At 39.8% G+C, this 19,224-nt stretch overlaps 1 protein-coding gene across 2 annotated transcripts in view; it reads right to left on the bottom strand.

Moving 5' to 3' along the window:
- Positions 1 to 818: 818 nt before the first annotated feature.
- Positions 819 to 19,224, bottom strand: part of LOC139263476 (serine palmitoyltransferase 2-like) — a 206,951-nt gene continuing 188,545 nt past the window's right edge. Inside the window, exons 10-12 of one of the 2 annotated variants that reach the window (XM_070879615.1) lie at positions 18,804 to 18,939; positions 14,860 to 14,989; positions 819 to 8,596 (exon numbers count right to left, since the gene is read on the bottom strand). In XM_070879615.1, the coding sequence (XP_070735716.1) occupies positions 8,477 to 8,596; positions 14,860 to 14,989; positions 18,804 to 18,939 (386 nt within the window). In that variant the 3' untranslated portion in view covers positions 819 to 8,476. The remainder of the gene's footprint in view (positions 8,597 to 14,859; positions 14,990 to 18,803; positions 18,940 to 19,224) is intronic. The other variant, XM_070879616.1, reaches the window with a different exon arrangement.

The raw sequence follows: 19,224 nt of genomic DNA on the forward strand, positions 1-19,224 counted from the left end.
CGAATCAAGCCAGCAAGCGTCATTCTATAATTAGAAGAATTCCTTTAACACCTTTTTATCAGCCATTTGATCTCAATATTAGCCAGTTAGCATTTGTGCATAGCCAAGTATCAGCAACTCTGCAGGAGAATTTACATCAGCAAATTACAAAGCAGTATTTCAGTCAACGTAATTAGATGCCGATATTTTAAAAATTAAGCAGTTTGCATCAGTCAACAGAATTTGATGATCTTACTAACGTATTTCATTGAGTGGCATCTGTTACGACAGAGAAACTGTAGATTCTCTTTACAGTTGCAAAACTGTGCCAAGAACGTTAGCTGTGATCTCAGGATCCGTTTAACGGAACTGCTTTTACATAAACAGGGAAGTGTACCAGATTACAGCGGCATTTCATTAGTGATAAATGCACTTTTCATTGCATGTAAAGTGTATTGATTCATATTTACGCTGCATAAACACTCTAGCAATGCAGTAAAGCTTTCTTTATGCCTGCACTGCTATGGTCCCAAGTGCTTGGGGAATTCACAAATAAATGTCTTTCAACCTTGCCAATGACAATATACTCAGAGATCAAGACACAAAAGTTGCACTGACTACAGGTCATGGTTGTTTAATATTTGATTTGCATTGTGGACCAAGGACCTCTGAAAGCTGGAAGATGCACAATCATCCTCGAATGGTGCTTCTTTCCTACAAGCGCCTTGACAAACCAATTAAACATTGGTACAAGATGCAAGGGAAGTTGAGAAAGTACCCGAGCAGTGTATGAATCTATCACTGACCAAAAATGTATTGAAAGTCTTTATTTAGAACATTATACATTTATCAGTTGGCTTATTTTTCCAAGCAGTTATTGATTCTCCAGTGTTTTCAATAGGCATTGCATTAACAATGCATGAATAAATTACACTTTCATAAACCAATGGCGTTGTGTGAAATCATTCAAGGTAAAAAGGCTGATAAGGTTTCAATACAAAACGTTACTGCATTTAGGGAGTCCCATCAAAAAAGTACATTTATAACATCTTGTGTACAAAAGACCAGGATATGTACAGAAGCAGCAATAGTAAGTGGTATTAAATCGCATTTACAATATACTGCAATTGGTATTCCATTATTAGGACCAAGATCATTTGAATCAGTAAAGCAAACTCAATGGAAACATTTGATTGCTGAAATGTGCAAAGGCAGACGGTATTTTTAGAAGGGCAAAAGCAAACTTCATTTCCACCCGATGTTGCCCCTACCCCACAATAAACATCATGGGGTAAAGTCACTCACTAGGATTTCAGAGATCTCTACAAAGTTTGGGATTTTCTTGTACTCTTCAGGCATAATTTAGAGATTTTTGTTAAACATGGTCATTCCCAGTTAAAATTCAAACAAATACAAAACACATTATGCAGTCATTAACCAAATCCTTGAGAAAATGCAGACACAAGACAAGACAAGAGCATCTCAAGACATTGGAAGTAACCTTACTACAATTTTAAATTTAAGCCCAGTTATCCTTAAATCAAGTTTCACAAACATGGTTGTGCTTGGGTGTCAGAAGTGCTCAAATGGAGTGGTCTGAAAATTACATCACAAAAACACTTTCCTTAGTCTTTATTAGAACAACCATAACACAAAACAGCTTCCAATCTGAAGCCAAAGATTTCAGGATGCTAAATGCATAATGTGTAGGATCAACATGTGGATAAAGGTTGCTCTGCTTTTGATTTGATGATTTAAAAATATGTTTACAGAAAATAAAGTTGCTTCACAGAATGGATGTTTAGATTTCTTACAAAATGTTCAAAGATTGCATAAACAAAGTGGCACTGCATTTGTAGATTGTGTTTTTCAACATGACCCTTACCACATTATGAAAAGGGAATTACAAACCCAGATGCTAGTCTGGGATCAAAGGAGAATTGTGGACACCAAGTCAAACAAAAAGTATGATCCCAATGCTACTCACAGTTGAATGTTTCTATAATATACAGGCAACTGCCATCCTGCTTTTCAATAGAAAAGCACACGGAGTGAGTTACAACAATTCTTTCTATATTCTTCTGCAATCGCTGTTAGCAGCAAAGTCAACATCTGTATTTAGCTGGTCCCCATTAGAAATACTTCAGCTGCCTTACTTTAGTGAACACAGCATCAGGTTTGTTACTCAGACATTCCTGCAACACTACTTGGCTTATTTTTTGCATAAAACTATCAACACTTCCCAACACAAGCTAGCATCAACCTTTTAAAGCCAACATTAAATTGTATCGGTGTTGGATTTATCTGTCTGTGCAGAGCGTTTGATAGCTAACGCTGTACAGTACAACAAAACAGACTTGTATTCAAGTTCTTCACTACCTCCTCCCATGTCCTAATTCACATCCTGAATAAAATTATGTGCCCCTCAACATAATATGTAACAAGGCTTCACTTATCAGACTGCCACAATGGAACCAGCACTTTCCCGCCACAAATCTTGACTGTACATCACCTTGCAGTACCTGTTCTGGCTCGCTTTGTAAAAAGCACCCTCCCTCCCCTTTTTAAAAAAAAAATGGTTGAGAAGTCCTTCAATACCTGATCATACAACCTGCTGTAAAATCCTTACTTTCTGGCATAGATGTTAGCCAAAATGATCATCCTCTTTCTTGAAATAACAATGCAGTTTGTTACAAGAAGAATCTACTTTGACTGCCAATGTGAAAAGTTAGAAAAAATTACAAATTTATTATATTTTTAAAAAACGGTCATTTATAACCAAAAATAAAGGATGGCTGACCGACTTCTTGGGGATTACCCTGCAGTAGGTGGCACAACAGGCTTCTGTTGCCAATGCCTAAGTTTTGAACCCAGGTTTAAATGCATTAAGAACTTTACCAAGTTTCACCCTTCAACGCTCCAATCACAGCGAGAAACCACATTTTGAAAACCTTAAATTTCCTGATTATTTTTTCCCCCAACATATGCTTCAGACCGTTACCATTCGTTGGCAGAGAAAGTGGACATGTAATCTCGCCACAGCGCCAGCTGCCCAGCGCGAGGTGAGCACGCAACATTTTTCTCCCCCCTATTCATGACGGCACGGCCGAGATTGGGAGCACGCTCTCTATAGCACAGGACGAACGCACCTTCAGGAAATGAAAAGGTCCTCTTTAGCGGAAAAGAGCCCTCGCACCTACAGAAGGCACTGTACATGTTCACTAGAATTTACATTAATTGGCTTCCAGCGATTTATCTAAATCCTTTTTTAAAAAAAATGGCATTTCCCCGACCACCCCACCACCCTTACAGGAAAGTAACTTTTTTCTTTTTAAACTTAGCCATTATGAAAAGTTTTATTTTATATATAAAAAAAGAAAGTCTGCATAGCTTCAACTGCCATGGGCTTGTGTAAGGGTCTCTGTATGGTCTTTCATAACTGCCTGGACCGTCAGTTGGAATCAGTACAATTACTGACTTGTCTAGAATTGGCAGCATCCTGATCACACAGCTAAAAATAACTGCACTTGAGCTTAAAATTCACATAGAAGAACAGGATTTTTAAAAATGTTATTTTTTTTTTTTTTTAAAGTCGTCTTCAAGTCAAAGCTACATTGATGACCGGTGATAAATTTTGGATATACAAATATAAAACACCATAGTGAAAAGTGTGTTTACGACACATTCGACTTTCAAATGTGATTACAACTTCATTAAAAGTATAATTTGCAAATGTCAATATATCAAAAGGCTTAAAGGTTTATAATAAAACGAAAGCCTGCTTTTATTATATGTGCACGTACAATACAGGGAGAATGTTGCAACTCCGCTCCTCCCCATACTCAATCTTCAAAACACGACCACCACTAGTTTATCCAGCACATAAGTGAGACTCTTACCCAGGACCAGCATGCACTAACAGTACAGCAAAAACAGTGGAAGGAGTAAGAGATATTTCTTCCAGCTGCTTGCATTTGTACTCCTGGAGTGTATGGCATCACCTGGATACCAACAACTGAATTGCATTTTTCAAACTCCCAGCCAGACATAATTTTCTTAAACTGGCTATTCTGAGTATCTACCTAGAAAATGTGTTCTCATCTCCAATAGTATTTTCCAAAGGATTTGAAGTTCAAGCTAGTGAGATGCATGCCAAGGCAATATGGTCATAGCCCCTTCAATACTCGAGATGTACTTCTACAGCTAGGAATGTGGAAGTACAGTTAAATTGATGTTTTTTTTTTACTTGTAGTAAAGAAAAAAAGTGTTACCAGGGAAGCGAAAGGTGGGAAATAAAGCATTTAGTGGTTTATTGAATCATTGCTATTTACTTTAGCCTTTTAAAAAAAATTATATATTTAAAGCAAGCCTGCACTACACCACTGAGCTAACTTTCACAGGAGAGCTCAAATATGTGCTTAAACTGAAAGGGTATCTACACTGTTCAATCTTAGAGAGATGGCTCGAGCAGCATCAATTGAATCTTTTGCAATACACGGGAGTGCATAAAAACCCAGGACTAAGCTGAGAGCTTTGGTGCAGATGAGAAATTGTGAACAGAATTCTCCTTTTTGAATGTCAACTGGAGATTACATTTCAACTCAATGGCAAATTAATGCTGGGCAGCGCAACTCAATGAAAAGGGATGAGCTCTTCAGAGTGGAAGGAGGGAAGAGAAACTAGCGTCCACCAGGGTCACCCTACAGACGCCAATCAAAAGGCAGTCTCTGCAAGAAAAAGGCAATGGAGAAGGCTACATACAGGCAAGGATGAGAGAGAAAGTGCATGAGAAATTGGGACGTAATGGGGAGAAGGGGGAAAAAAAAAAAAGGAACTTGTACAATAAGGTAGCTGTAGAATGGAATGACTCTGGACAGTTACTTAGCATAATAGTACTTTGCTTGGGTCAAGAGTCTGGTCATGGACTGAGCAAAAACACAAGACCAAACCAAAAAAAGGTCCAATAACCACAACTGCGCACCTTGCGAGCAAGCGGAAAGGGGACGCAACACTAACCTGGAATGAGAGTGTACGAGAATACAATTGTGCAATTAATTTAACTAAACAGATTGATCCAGATTTATTTAAAAATAAAAAAAAGCACCATTTAGAATGCATATTACACATAGCTTAAAACATGAATGGTAAAGCTATCTTTCAACAGAATATGATATGCAGTTTTAGAAATATAACATATCCCAGAGAAACTAATTCTGCATTTGCTCCCAATGATCTGCTGCTTATTTCTATTAAAACAAAGTGAAACCACAACAAAAAACACAATTCTTGATCTGTGCAATTTAGTATAAAAAGTTACAAGTATGTGTTTTCTACAAGAAACTCATCCCTTAAATGTGAGGTGAGATTTGTAATGTGTTCAAACTGGTTTGAAATTAGCAAAACAAAGCAGAATTAAAGTGGAATGATTTAAAAGCGTTGCTCAAAAACAAATCTAAAGAACATGATGGCGACGGGTCTGGTGTCAGGATCCACAAACCTTGCCCTCTTCATACGACAAGTGAAATATTGTTCATTCAGTTCTACATTTGGGGAAATGGGTGCAAAATTACATTTCAATTTCACCTCCCTACTCAACCAACTGTCATTCATTCTGTGTGTGTTTTTTAAAAATTCTCCTCTCTGCTCCCCTCTAGTTTTCTTCCCTTCGATACTGGAGGCACAGACTGATTGTGTGTTGGGGTGTAGGTTTACAGGCAAGATGTGCCCTCCAGCACTTCACCCAAGACACCAACCTTCAAGTGCATGCCTCAAAAGCGAGTGCTGTCAGGCAAATAGTTCCTAATCCTGTCCTCACCCTAAATTCACATTCCAGAAGGGGTCACTGGACAGTATTACAGTATCAGGAATCCCAACTGATTCTCTCTCCTCTCCCCACCTAAAGCCCAGTGAGGCAGCACCAACTGTAGCACAGCTACTAATATCCATACCGAGATCAGACAGCTCAGGGAAATGATCAGAGAACTTGCTTGGTTCAGTCCCACACCTATCGCACAGTACATTGATCATCAAGTCACTCACCTTTTACAAATTAATGAACAGAACGACAAAGACTACCCAGTCAGAGATCTGGGAACAAAATACACAACACACACAGCCCGATGAGAGGTGCTGCTCACAGTACATGTGATGAAGGGTGTCTCAGCTCTGCATTCCAGCACAACTTTCTGATATGGTTTCATTTTCACTGCAATCCCTTAAAGGCCAAAACCAGTGGCCAGCACACTCAAACATGCTTTGGTGCAACACTTCATTACAGCCCACAATCCTCAACTTAAAACATAAGATAAGCAGAAAGGAGAATTACTCAATCGTGAAGGTATACCCATGCTCTCCCAATCAGGTATTTTGTATCAATAGCTACACTATTTGCACAGAAATCATACATCTCTCTCACCAGTCAACCCATATCTGGAAGTTTTATGACCATCTTAAATTCTGAGTGCAAGAAACACTTTGCATTATTACTACCCCACTTGTAAAGACAAATATGGTCTAAATTTTCACTTCCAGTCGCTGGGCAATGACTTATTAAATGCACAAGTTCTGCAACATGAAGTGCTGCCCCCTTTCACTGCACAGATACATCGTCACTCGATAGCTTCTTGTACTAGAAAGAGAGATTGAAATTGCAACAATGTTCCTGCCCCGTCCCCCAAAGTAAAATGAATGGATAAAAAATAAATATTTAAACCAATGAGGGCCGAGCAAAATCAAGGTTAATTGTGACGGTACAGCAAGTGTGCTGACTGGTCATTAGTCAGGCAATTTAAGCAAGTGAAGCGCAACTGGCTCATTTTCATATTTGGGCATATCACGGCAGGGAATGCTAGTAAAGTATTCATTTTCAAAATTTAAAAATTATTGTGTGTGGTACACATAAAAATGCTACAACCAGATATGTACCCCTTGCACACATGGTACCCACAGTTCAAGCCCCACAAGTGGTGAACAAGTTGACACATCTGAATTATGCCCTTTCCACAGTCCCGGCAGACCCAGAACATTCACTTATTTTGTAGTGCGAATGTTTAATGATACTATTGTGAAGGAAGGATTGATGCAAGAGTAACATGTGGCTCCAACTGAACATTTGGTTAGAGCACACACACACAGATGTCATTGGCCCCAATGCTTCGCTGCCACTCAGTGTAGACACACAAATCCTTTTGTTCCAGTGAGCCAATCTTTTGAGGAGGAGAGAAGGAAGAAAGGAAGGAAGGAGTTGCATTATTTGGAGTGACAAAGGTTTCAGAGTTCAATAAATAATGGTGACCAGATGATTTCTGTTTTGGTGCAACTTGAGATTTTCAGTATACAGGTAAATCAAATTACCACCATCTCCAAAAACAAACTTTCTAAAACAAAAAGATAGACTAAACCCTTTCTCTCCCCCACCCTCTCTTTCCTCCCCCCCACTTAATTTAAATATATATCAAAAGTAAAGATCGGCATTGCTTGAAATATAAAGCTCTGACTTCTCAACAAGTTCCATAGACATTTTGTGCAATATTCCCATTCAAAATTTGAAAAAGTTTCTTCAGCATCACCTTCATATTTGACCGTTTTACATGACGACTTTTTTTTTTAAAAAAGCAAAACAAAAAAGTGGATACAATTTTTTTTAAAACGTGGCTTTTGCAAAGCAGAGGGGAGATAGCACAGTCGTTGAAGTTAGGCAAATGGAACCTACACTGATAGTTTTACACATAATCAGCACTATTTACAAGGGACAGTGAATTAATTGGTAATTTAGGCCAACCAAAACCAGCTTTATCCTCAGGACTTCTTGATTGATCTCTTCAATAGCACACTAACAAAAGCACTTCAAAAAAAATGAATTAGATGTAGGTTATTCCAAATGTCCCTCCCCACTCCACCATCTTGAAGATTTTAATTGCATCAACAAAGACGGGGCCATGTTGCGAAGGGTCAGCAAGACCAGAATAGTTAAGTACGCTTGAAACAAACACATTCAGGCCCATTAAAATTGGTTGCGTGTGTGTGTGTGGGGGGGGGGGGGGTGTGGAGGGGGAAAGGAATGAGGGACTGGAGCAAAGGGGAAAAAAAAAAAAAAGTGGAAACTTATACAAACCATGAAAAAAAAGTTTCAGCAGCAGGAATTTCATGGTTGTGAGCAGCAGTCCCATCTTGCCACTGCACCAATTCGATTTGTGCTGTAGCTCACCACAGGCAGGGCTTCAGGAGAGAAACTCCGATCGAGTGCTGCGAATCCACATTGTTTTGATTTCTCAGTAAACAAAAGCGACCCCGAAAACCTGCGCGCACAGCTCTCGTTAATGAAACACAAACGGGCTTAAGTGAACGAGCACTTATTCGACACCTCTAAGTTCAGTTTGGGTATTTTAAAAAATATAAATAAATAGGTCTGAAGATCGAAGCACAAAGAAGCAGAGTGGTATTGAACTGAAAGCGGAGACTTAAGACTTGCAAGTGTTTGTCCAACTAGGGGCAGAGCTCAGTCCTCATTTTCTTCATAGGTCGTTTCCTCAAACGGACGGTTAATTAAAGGCTCCAACTTGTGTCGCGAGTACTTCAACTGGAGGAGGTCACCAACTTCTCCTATTACCTTTAAAGCCTAAAGAAGGGGAGTGAGGAGATAAAATATTATAATGTGCAATCAAGTGCCTGTCCAATTTTTCTCAAATGTAAACAAATGCACAAGAGTAGCTATGACTAAAGATGTGACTGACCAGGCTATCCCTATCAGCATCTCTCTATTATGCAACTCGCTTTCCTCAATCATGGCATCTAAATGACTTTTTTTTTTAAAAACAAAGACTTGCAGTCATATAGCCCCTTTCATGACCTCAGGCACATTACAGCCAATGAAGAATTTTTCGAAATGTAGTTACTTGTAACTAAGGCAACGCAGCAGCCAATTTGCATACAGCAAGCTCCCACAAACAGCAATGTGATAATGACCAGATAATTTTTTTTTTTTATAAACTGAAGTTCGTTCAGGGATAAATATTGGCCAGGATATGGGAGAAAATGCCCCGGCTTGGATATTAATGCAAAGACACACACTGCAAACATACTCAGCTGGAGATAAATGTAAAGTAAAACTCCCGTGGCGGTGGTTATTACCGGCTCTCATTTTAGACTGTCAAAAAGCAGCACAGTAATGGAGAGATGTTACAACAGCATTGGCATGCTCAATTGGAACCCCGGAGCCTGCAGGCCATAAGGTTAGCAGCACAGTGGAGGGGTCCAACAAAAATGATGGCCAGTAACATTTATAAAAAACACTTTGAAACATAGCTTATTCATAAACAGCAGAGTGCTCAAAAGTGGAATCAAATTAACTCAAAAGGAATTGATGGAACATCAGTGTAAAATTATTTGAATAAATCACACCCAAGTTACAGGGAATTGCTCCACAGATTTTGAACTGGATCACGGTGGTGAGCGCAGCAGGGATTTAACTGCTAAATGCAATTCATTTTATTGCTGAAAGTTTAGATTGTGTTTATAAAACACTCATCCGTCTCTAAGCAAACCTGGCATATACTCAATACTTTACAATATGAAGAAAGCTTCAAATATTGCAAGTGACTCAAACAGTACTAAATTTAAACCTTTAGTGCTTGGTACACATACCTGAATAATGTTTAAGTTAGTATTCCATGACTGGCAAAGTGGGTGGGCACAGCAGCAGTCAAATACTGCAAACCCATTCCAAAGTAAACATGAAAACTATTGCATTTGCCAATGGACTTTATTTGGAAAATATAAATATTAGTAATAGGTGAGCTCTACAAGATTATTGGAAAATGCCCACTATGGGGCAGGGCAACTTTAAACAAATTAACATCCTGTCTGTGAATACAGTATTCAGTGAAGTTGAACCGAAGGTGCATCAAAGGCAAATTGCCATTGACGTTTAAAGTATATCAGACTCAACAGTAGAGATAATAGAGATGCGATAAGTTTTTACAAATCCCTCCATGGCCTTGCCAATCCCCATCTCTAATTTCCTCCAGCCCCACAACCCTCCAAGTTAGCTGTGCTCCTCCAATTCTGGCCTCTAGGTTCCCCAATTTTAACAGTGGCCATGCCTTCAACTGCCGAGGCCCCAAGTTCTGGAATTTTAGCCCAAACCTCTCCACCCTTCTTTCCTCCTTTAAGACACTCCTTAAAACCTACCTCTATTTCGAAGAAGAGCAGGGGAGTTATCCCCAGGGCCCTGGCCAATATTTAATCCCTCAATCAACATCACAAAAACAGATTATCTGGTCATTATCACATTGCTGTGAGAGCTTGCTGTGCTCAAAATGGCTGCCGCATTTCCTACATTACAACAGTGACTACACTTCAAAAAAAAAAAGTACTTCATTGGGTGTAAAGCAATTTGGGACATCCGGTGGTCATGAAAGGCACCATGTAACTGCAAGTCTTTTTTCCTTTTTCTCTGACCAAGCTTTTGGTCATTTGCCCTAATATCTTCTGATATGGCTCAGTGTTAAATTTGTGTTTTGTAACATTCCTTTAAAGTGTTTTTGGATGATTTACTACGTTAAAGATGCTATATAAATATTAGTTGTTGAAGTCATATCCTCTAGGAATAGGGGTATTTGGGCCAAGACTTGATTGTACAAGTTCAAACCACAAATTTGCAGTAAAATTTAAATCAATTCATAGGAATGTATAACTAGTCCTTAGATTTGCTCACGTAACTGTGACTGGATTCAAAATGTTTGAAGCAAGATGTGTTGACATGATAAAAAGCTACATAAAGAAAGCATTATTAAAGACTGCAGTAACAAAAATCATAGAATCATAGACATCTGCAGCATGGAAGGAGGCCATTTTGGCCCATCGTGTCTGTGCCAGCCGATAGAGCTATCCAGCCGAATCCCACTTTCCAGCTCTTGGTCCATAGCCTTGTAGGTTACAGCACTTCAAGTGCATATCCAGGTACTTTTTAAAAAGTGGTGAGGGTTACTGCCTCTGCCACCTTTTCAGGTAGTGAATTCCAAATCCCCAACACCCACTGCATGAAAACATTTCCCCTCAAATCCCCTTTAAACCTCCTACCAATTACTTTAAATCTATGCCCCCTGGTTGTTGACCACTCTGCTAAGGGAAAATGTCTTGGCTAATCCTGTGTTACATCTACAATCAAATATTTAAGCAGTGAGACCTTCATTTACACAAACTAGAGAAATGTAAAAAAAAAAAAATAGGGACTCTGGCCAGGTCTGAGCTATGTACTCATTTATAAAAGCCTTCTATGCCATTGAGTATTTCAACAGTAATCTCAAACAAATGTTAGTGAATGGAAGCACATTATCATACATGTTTAAGTAAATGCTTAACCTTTTATACCTAGGAAGTCTAAAACAGAAGGTTAATCAGTTCCTATGGCTCTGGTTGGGGTGGAATGCAGAATATTTTAATGTAAGGGGTGTCACAGTTGTGTGGGGCAGACTGGTTGGGCTGGGTGCTCTGTACCTTTCTGCCATTGTTCATTAGTTTATATGTAACCTTCAGGGCTGCTGACAGAGGGCTGTGCATTTTTAGTGAATTCCAAACTGTAAATTTGTGTGTTTCTAATGTATTTGGAAAGCTACCAATCGCATCATGCCCTGCAGTTGGCTGGGCAAGGATCGGCCAGAGTTGCTGTGGGATTCAATAACCATTCGCTTGCTGGAGAAATAGTGGGCCCAGGTATCAGCTGTCATCACAGCTATTCAAAACCAGAGACTGGCCAGCCCAGTCCAGGAAACTCAACCCTGTTCCTTTAGGATCTTCTTCATATGCAGCAATATCCATCAGCAATGCTGGAATGCACAGTGCTTTTTCCAACAGCCCATTTCCAAATGTCATCTGAGTTTTGGAACAATGTCCCGCTTCTCAAGAGCTTAGACAGTAAGAACATTTCACAATCACATTTCCACAAAAATAAAATGGGTTCTTTTTAGATTGATGCAACACAGAATACTTTGCCAGAACTTGTTGCGCTTTTTCAAACGCTCAGTACACAACCCATTCGGGTTTCGACATGCAGCTTTTACCAGGCCAGAGGCATCCATATACTCTCTCATTTAAAGGCTCTTGTTGGCTATAGACTGCCATTGCTCAACCACATGTTGCATTATTCACTCAGCTGTCATACAGCAGGAGCCCCCTGGATCACAAAAACAGATCTGTGGCACCAGGACTGAATTGCAATTTTTCACACCTCAAGTCTGTAGGGCATTGCACAGAGTATCCTGAACTTGGCATAGAATCATTCTATCAATCTTGAGTTGATTTTTTTTTTTTGCTTTCATGCTGACACGGGATTTACCAAGTTGACCCTTTTATAGACGTCTTGCAGGTTACATCAGATTCTCAGTCTTTGAAAATACGGTCAATGCCAATGCTGTTGCTCCACACAGTTAAAGTGACAGGTAACCCAAAGAAGAATGCAGAACATATTGGTATAGGCTTATGTATTACAAGGAGCAAGCCCGGCTCGGATCTTCATTCTGACGAAAGAGATCGCAGGGAGTGGGTGCGTGTGTATTTCATAATTGCTTAAAAATAAAAATTAAAAATATAAAACACACAGAATAGTTCCTCTCCCACCATCTGAAATGAGGATTTTAGTAGCAGCACAAGGCAATGCCAGTAAGTTCTGATTTTATTTGTGAAGCCTACTCAAGAGAAATTTCAGTCAGAGGGGCCCCCGTACACACAACTGGATAATGACCTTCGTGGAGCATAACCAAGAGAAAAAAAAACACAGTACGCCCAGCCCCGTCCTGAATAAAACCAGCACAAAAATGATTGCGTGAATGGTTCTTCATACGTGCATGCCAACAGAACGCATCATGACATCTTTTGACAATTATATAGAGTTCATTAAATGACTCTTGAAACCCTACCGCTAATGCTTAAAACCCCAAATTCAAACCGTGCAACAGGAGACTCCTTTTTGGATTAAGTTGCCATGGCCATGTGGTACTGATTGTTATTTTGTTTAAATAAAAATGAGGTTTAAAAAAAAAAAATTAACTTCAGAATATAATACTTTCTAATTTAAAATAAAGCACCACATGATTGCAGAAACTACAAAGGGGATATTATTCAGGATCACAGTTGTATAAATACTGGTAATATATTTTCAATGTAGTTAAGGTACTTGGTCCTCGGAGTTAGATTGTTTGATACTTAACTTTCATCTTTGGCCCAAAATCTCAGAATTAGAAGGTTGATTTGGATAAATATTTCATTAGATAAGTATTTCAGTCACAGTTGAAAAGCATGCCCACAATTTAACCCCTTCATCAGCACGAATAAACTTGCAGTTCATGTATCTCAGCGTTTTGGTTCTGTAAAGGTCATTCCACATCAGCACAGCAATAAGAAAAAGCCCAAAAAGGAATTGCCATTAAATGGAAATTTTAACAAATTCCACAATCGACCAAAAGGACAACACACACATCAGAACACAATGAGATACCATGGGCTTTTGCACAATACTGGGCAATGACAGAATCCCACTCATTCATCACCCCTGTGCTTGCTGACCTACACTGGCTCTCGGTCCCCAATGTCTCAAATTTAAAATTCCCATCCTGGTGTTCAAATTACTTCAAGGCCTCAACCCTCCTGATCTCGTAACCTTATTTCAGCCTTACGACCCAAGAACTCTATTCCTCCAACTTTGGCCTTTTCCCATCCACCCTGGGCTGTTTAATCAAATTACCAGACATGTATTCTAATTCCCAAGTTCTCCAGAGTAATCCAGGGATTGATCTGGTCTCTATGGCTCCGAGTCAGAAGGTTGTGGATTCAAGTCCCACTCGAGACTTCAGCACAAAATCTACGCTGGCACTTTCGTGCAGTACTGAAGGAGATGCCATCTTTCGGATGAGACGTTAAACCAAGGCTCCATTTGCTCTCAGCTGGATGTAAAAGAGCCCCTGGCATTATTTCAAAGAAGAGCAGGGTGTCCTGGTCAACATTTGTCCCCCGGTCAACATTTGTCCCCCAGCTCTCAACCAATAACAGTTTAAAGAGAAAACAGATTATCTGGTCATTATCACACTGCTGTTTGTGGGAGCTTACTTGTGCGCAAATTGGCTGCAGCATTTCCTACAATGCAACAGTGAGTATACTTCAAAATTACTTAATTGTAAAGCGCTTTGTGACATCCTGAGATAGTTAAAAGCACTACCTTTCTTTTAGCAAAAAAAAAAATCAGATATCCACAGTGGAACATAACATGATTTTATGACCTAAATTAGAGGGATGGCTTTGAATGAGCCATTTTTAGGAGGAGTGGGGGAAAACAAAAAGGTAACAAATTAAGGTTTTTAACCTTCTCAACTCTTGCCTCCAAGATTAAAAAGAATTAAGCATACTTATTTAGCTGCAAAATGAAACCAGTGAAACATCCACTTATAGTATCAAAATTAAATTTTTTATTGCCCAAGTGCTACTTTAACTTGCAACAGAATGTCCTCTATTTCCAATGGTGTGCTTTGAGGACATTGAACAAAAATGATAACTGTGCCTTTATTACTTTATCATCTGTCAAAAACACGTGGCAATAAAATAGTTTGTGGCAATGTTCTTGTATTTTAATGCCAAAAGGATAAAATCAAAACAACGTTAATGCACTGACATATGATGCAACTTCGAATACAACTGCATTCAAGGGGCTCAGTGTCCAGAAAGGCTCTGGTGCATTGTTTTAATGCCAATTCATTGACGGTTTAATGAGGATTTGCAATGAGGGGGTCATTTCAGTGATGAAATGGGTAAATCATACTGGTGCAAATTCAAAATCTATTCTCATCAATCCCTGCAAGGGAAAAGGAATATCTACTAAATGAAGAAACTTACTGTATCCAGCATCTCTGTGCTGTGAGCAGCAGATACACAAAATCTGGCTCGGGATTCAATGATAGGCGTAGCGGGAAACCCAACCACCACAACGCCAATGTTTCTTTTCAACATTTCTCGCCCAAAAGCACTGAGGAAATAAAATGTACACTTCAGATTTAAAGTTTATGAAAAAAAAACACATGTAAAACAGATAGTCAAGAGGGAGCAGCAATGTTGTAGTACTGTGGAGGAGTGCAGGAGGGTAAGGTGGTAAAGAAGGAACACTAGTTAAATGCAGAACTCCAGTGGATTTCTTTATCTGAAGCTACGATGTAAACACTATTATCTCTGCCTCACTGCAGCCATTTTTATATAGCATAAAAACCAAAGTAGTGCCGATACCATGAGACCCCCATTGATGATAGCAGTTCCAGTATACTTGCAAGGAATGCAACATAGCCCTTGTAACAGGCATCACTAATACCACCCCTGCCACTGAATATTATAGCAGTTTATTTTCTAAAGACAAACTTTCAACGGGATAGCTCAAACCTAATCATAGCCAGTTACTATTTGGTGGTGGCAATCCAATGCTAATGGTATTCATCGAATGTTTCCTATTCTAAATCCAATCACTAACATAACATGCACATTAAGCTTTGCCAATCTTATGAATTGATTATGGCCCGTGACAAAGGGCACCTGATTCAAAAGAGAAAGCAACATTTGGTTCCTCTTCCAACTCCCCATAACGCATGTTGCAGAACTGTGGCAGCAGTAACTCACCCAAGGGGCTCATTCTCCACACATGGCCTAAATAGCCAGTGACAGTGCCTGTTCAATTGTGAAAGCCACTGCAGTCAAGTCTGACCCACGTTTATATGTACTAACTTCCAGGGGGGAGGCTTGTTTAATAACTAAGGCTCAGAACCCTGGCTGATTCTCTTCCTCCTCCCCGCCCCCCCCCTTAAAACATATCAGCTATGGCTTAGTGAGTAGCACTCTTGTCTGAGTCAGAAGGTTGTCAACAGGTCCCACTCAAGTGACTGGAGCGCACAAATCTAGGCTGACGTGCAGTGCTGAGGGAGCGCTGGACTGTCAGAGGTGTCATCTTTCGGATGGGACATTAAACAGAGGCCCCATCTGCTCTCTCTCAGGTGGGCATAAAAGATCCCAAGGCACTATTTCGAAGAGTAGCAGGGGAGTTTTCCGTGGTGTCCTGGCCAATATTTCTCCCTCAATAACAAACAGATTATCTGGTCATTATCACATTGCTGTTTGTGGGACCTTGCTGTGCGAAAACTGGCTGCTGCGTTTCCCACATTACATCAGTGACGATACTCCAAAAAGTACTTCATTGGCTGCAAAGCGCTTTGAAACGTCCGTGGTCGTGAAAGGCGCTGTATAAATCCAAGTTTGTCTTTCTAACAATACAGCGACACTGAACCCAAATTGACTCATCATGTCAGCTACGAGTGCCTCAGACTATGGACCTTGTGGTTTCTATGGTTCAGTGTCACACCATGTGCTGCATTTACCCGAGGTACTAGGGCCGGGGTGGATTCTTCTAATCTATCCCTGTTGATTTAAAATGAAGATTTAGGAGAGACTGCAGATAGAATTACCTCATTACAGAATCAAATTTTCACGTGTTAATTAAAATCCTGTTTAAATGTGATTAACTCAGCCTCCATAGCTAATAGTGGTAATGCATTCCATGTTCCAGTATGTGAGGGAAAGCTTTTCTTCCAAGTTCCCCCTTTGTGCTTTTAATATAAATCCTAAATGTATGCCTCTGTTACGAAATCACCCACCGGTGGAAACAATCTTTCACTATTTACCTTCTCCTCAATAACATGCAAAAAACTGAACACTTATTACATCCCATCCCCTCAACCCCCATTTTAGCTGCCTAGTAAACAGTCCTAGTTTCCCCAAGTGTCCCATAATTGCATCCTCTGACTGCTGTAATCATCCCAGTGAATCTACACTGCACCTTTTCCTTGGCTCCAATGGCATATCTAAAACTGCACAAAGTACTCCAACTGTGGCCTAACCAATGTCTTGTATGTTTTCATAATCACCTCTTGGCTTTTGTATTCAGTAATCATTAGAGTCCAGGGAGGATACGATCCAACTCTCCAAAATAGAGAGACACAGAGTGGCAGAAATTACGGCCTTCCAGGTCCGTACAGAGCGTCTACGGACTCAGGAACACATTGCAAAAACCAGTTTTCAGCACACAATGCTCATGCGCTGAAAACCAGCTTTTCCGATCCGTCAAGTTGGAGCTCGACAGATCTTCCGTATCTCAGAAGAGGGGACATTTGCACGGGCAAGATTGCAGGATTTTACCCATATTTTGCCCAGCAAATGACCTCAAAACTCTTGCGCCTGATACAAGCAGGCGCATAGTCTACTTTTACAGGCGTAAGAGTTTTAAAAATACAAACATTTAAAAATAAAATAAAAACTGTGTTAAAAACCCTCCCCACTACAGTAAGTTTATTTTAAACCATAATTAAAAAAAACTTAAGAAATCGGAAATAGTTAAAATAACTAATTTAAATTAATAAAAATGGTGTATTTTTAATTATTGGTTGTGTGTGTTTTGGGGGCTGTTTCTCATTCATAAATGGGAATTATGAATGAACATACTATACCCAATTGGTTGCCCAGAGCCATGTGCCTCCAGCTCCAGCCCAGCGCACGTCCCGACGTGCACGTGCTGCGACGCGTAGCCAGTGGAGGCCTCAGGACTGGGCACTTGCGTGGGCGCAGGATAAGGTAAGAGTGCAATTAAAATTTTTTACCACCAATCGCCCGCAGGAAGCAGCCGACCGGGATTTCTGGACCAGACATATCTAGTTAGATTAGATATGGTGCACCATGACTCCATCCTCATTAGGTCCAAGGGAATGTCATCTCTTGTGACACAACCAGTAAGGATTGGATATTTCTGCTTTTATCTTTAGTATATTTCCTTTGTTGAATGAGTAAAGTAAGTGGAGGGAAAAAATGTGCAAATTAATTAGTGTTCTTGTGATCACAAGATTGCTCTACTATGCAAGATACTTCATCTTGATCCCTAATCTATCTCTGTTCCAAATAATGGACCATATGGTATCCTTTAGTGAATCACAACTGGAATTTCAAGGAATTATTAATTGCTTCACAATCTGTGAATCTCAACATTTTAGTCAGTCATGACTACACTCTGCAATTGCTTTAGGCTTCTACCTTGGAATGTATGACCTAGATTTTTTTGGTTGCAAGATATATTCGGTGAGCAATAGGCACTCTTTACAACTGAACCAAATGAGGTAGATCCGCACTTAGCTTTGGAGGTTTCTACGAAGAGAAATTACTTCAATTTTTAGGGACCATTATTTTACTGTCTCCTCCTCGTTCTTCCCTCCTCCTCATCCCAAACAGTTGTAATCTCAGCTGGGAAGGCAATATAGACCTACTTAGATTAATCTAGTGTAAATCCCTCGCTATGGTTGGCTCAGAAGATACGCTGAAGCAATGCAGGAAACGGATCTAGCCAGTTTTTAATTTCCTTCTTCATTCACAGACTCCTAACTCTCTCCACTGGGAAAGTGTGTGTCAGAGTACAAATGTCAGTGGAAATGGAGAAATATGCTCTGGCCTCCTTATTGAACACATGCACATTGTGGGCGCTAGGTCTAAAACAAATGGAATTTTGGCAGTGATGGTGACCACACAGAGACATGGTGACCACACAGCACAGCAAAGGTGGTGTAGCTAATCAGCATTTCAAACAAGGGGGAAATAACTTCATGTTTAATTTGTTGTGTTTATTTTTTTTTAATTTGAAGCTACAGACTAGTGAGGCATTTTGTGAAGCTGCCAGTTAGGCATTTTGTTATGACAGACAGCTGAAGGAAACTAAAAGCAAAGTTTAAGTCTACGCTACAAAGTTTATGTTTTTTATTTACCCAATTTTGGCTGGCATGTACAGCATCAAAGGCACCACTGGTGAATCATCATTTCCATAGATAATGAATCCCATTTCCTTCAGTCGTCTTCTGAAGTACCGAGTGTTCTCCGCCAGTTGTTGAACCCGGGCTTGACCTAAACACGAAACAAAGAAAAAAATACACACCATGTGAGTGATTTAAAACTACAGGTGTAATTAAAAAAGAGGGCACTGCACCAGCCAGAAAACATGCAACAGTATTCATGACTCCTATTAAAGTGGACATTCTGGTTAAATGCACAGTTTCTGTTGAGAATTGAATGAAAAGTTCAACAGTCTGGTTGTGTGCGTGTGTGCACGCCAGTTTAAACCACATCCTATTTAAGATCGAGTAACTTTAATTCAAGATGAATTTTGTGTTTTTCTCTATCAAAGGGCAA

Source organism: Pristiophorus japonicus, chromosome 4 (assembly GCF_044704955.1).
Source record: "Pristiophorus japonicus isolate sPriJap1 chromosome 4, sPriJap1.hap1, whole genome shotgun sequence".
Taxonomy (NCBI): Eukaryota; Metazoa; Chordata; class Chondrichthyes; family Pristiophoridae; genus Pristiophorus; species Pristiophorus japonicus.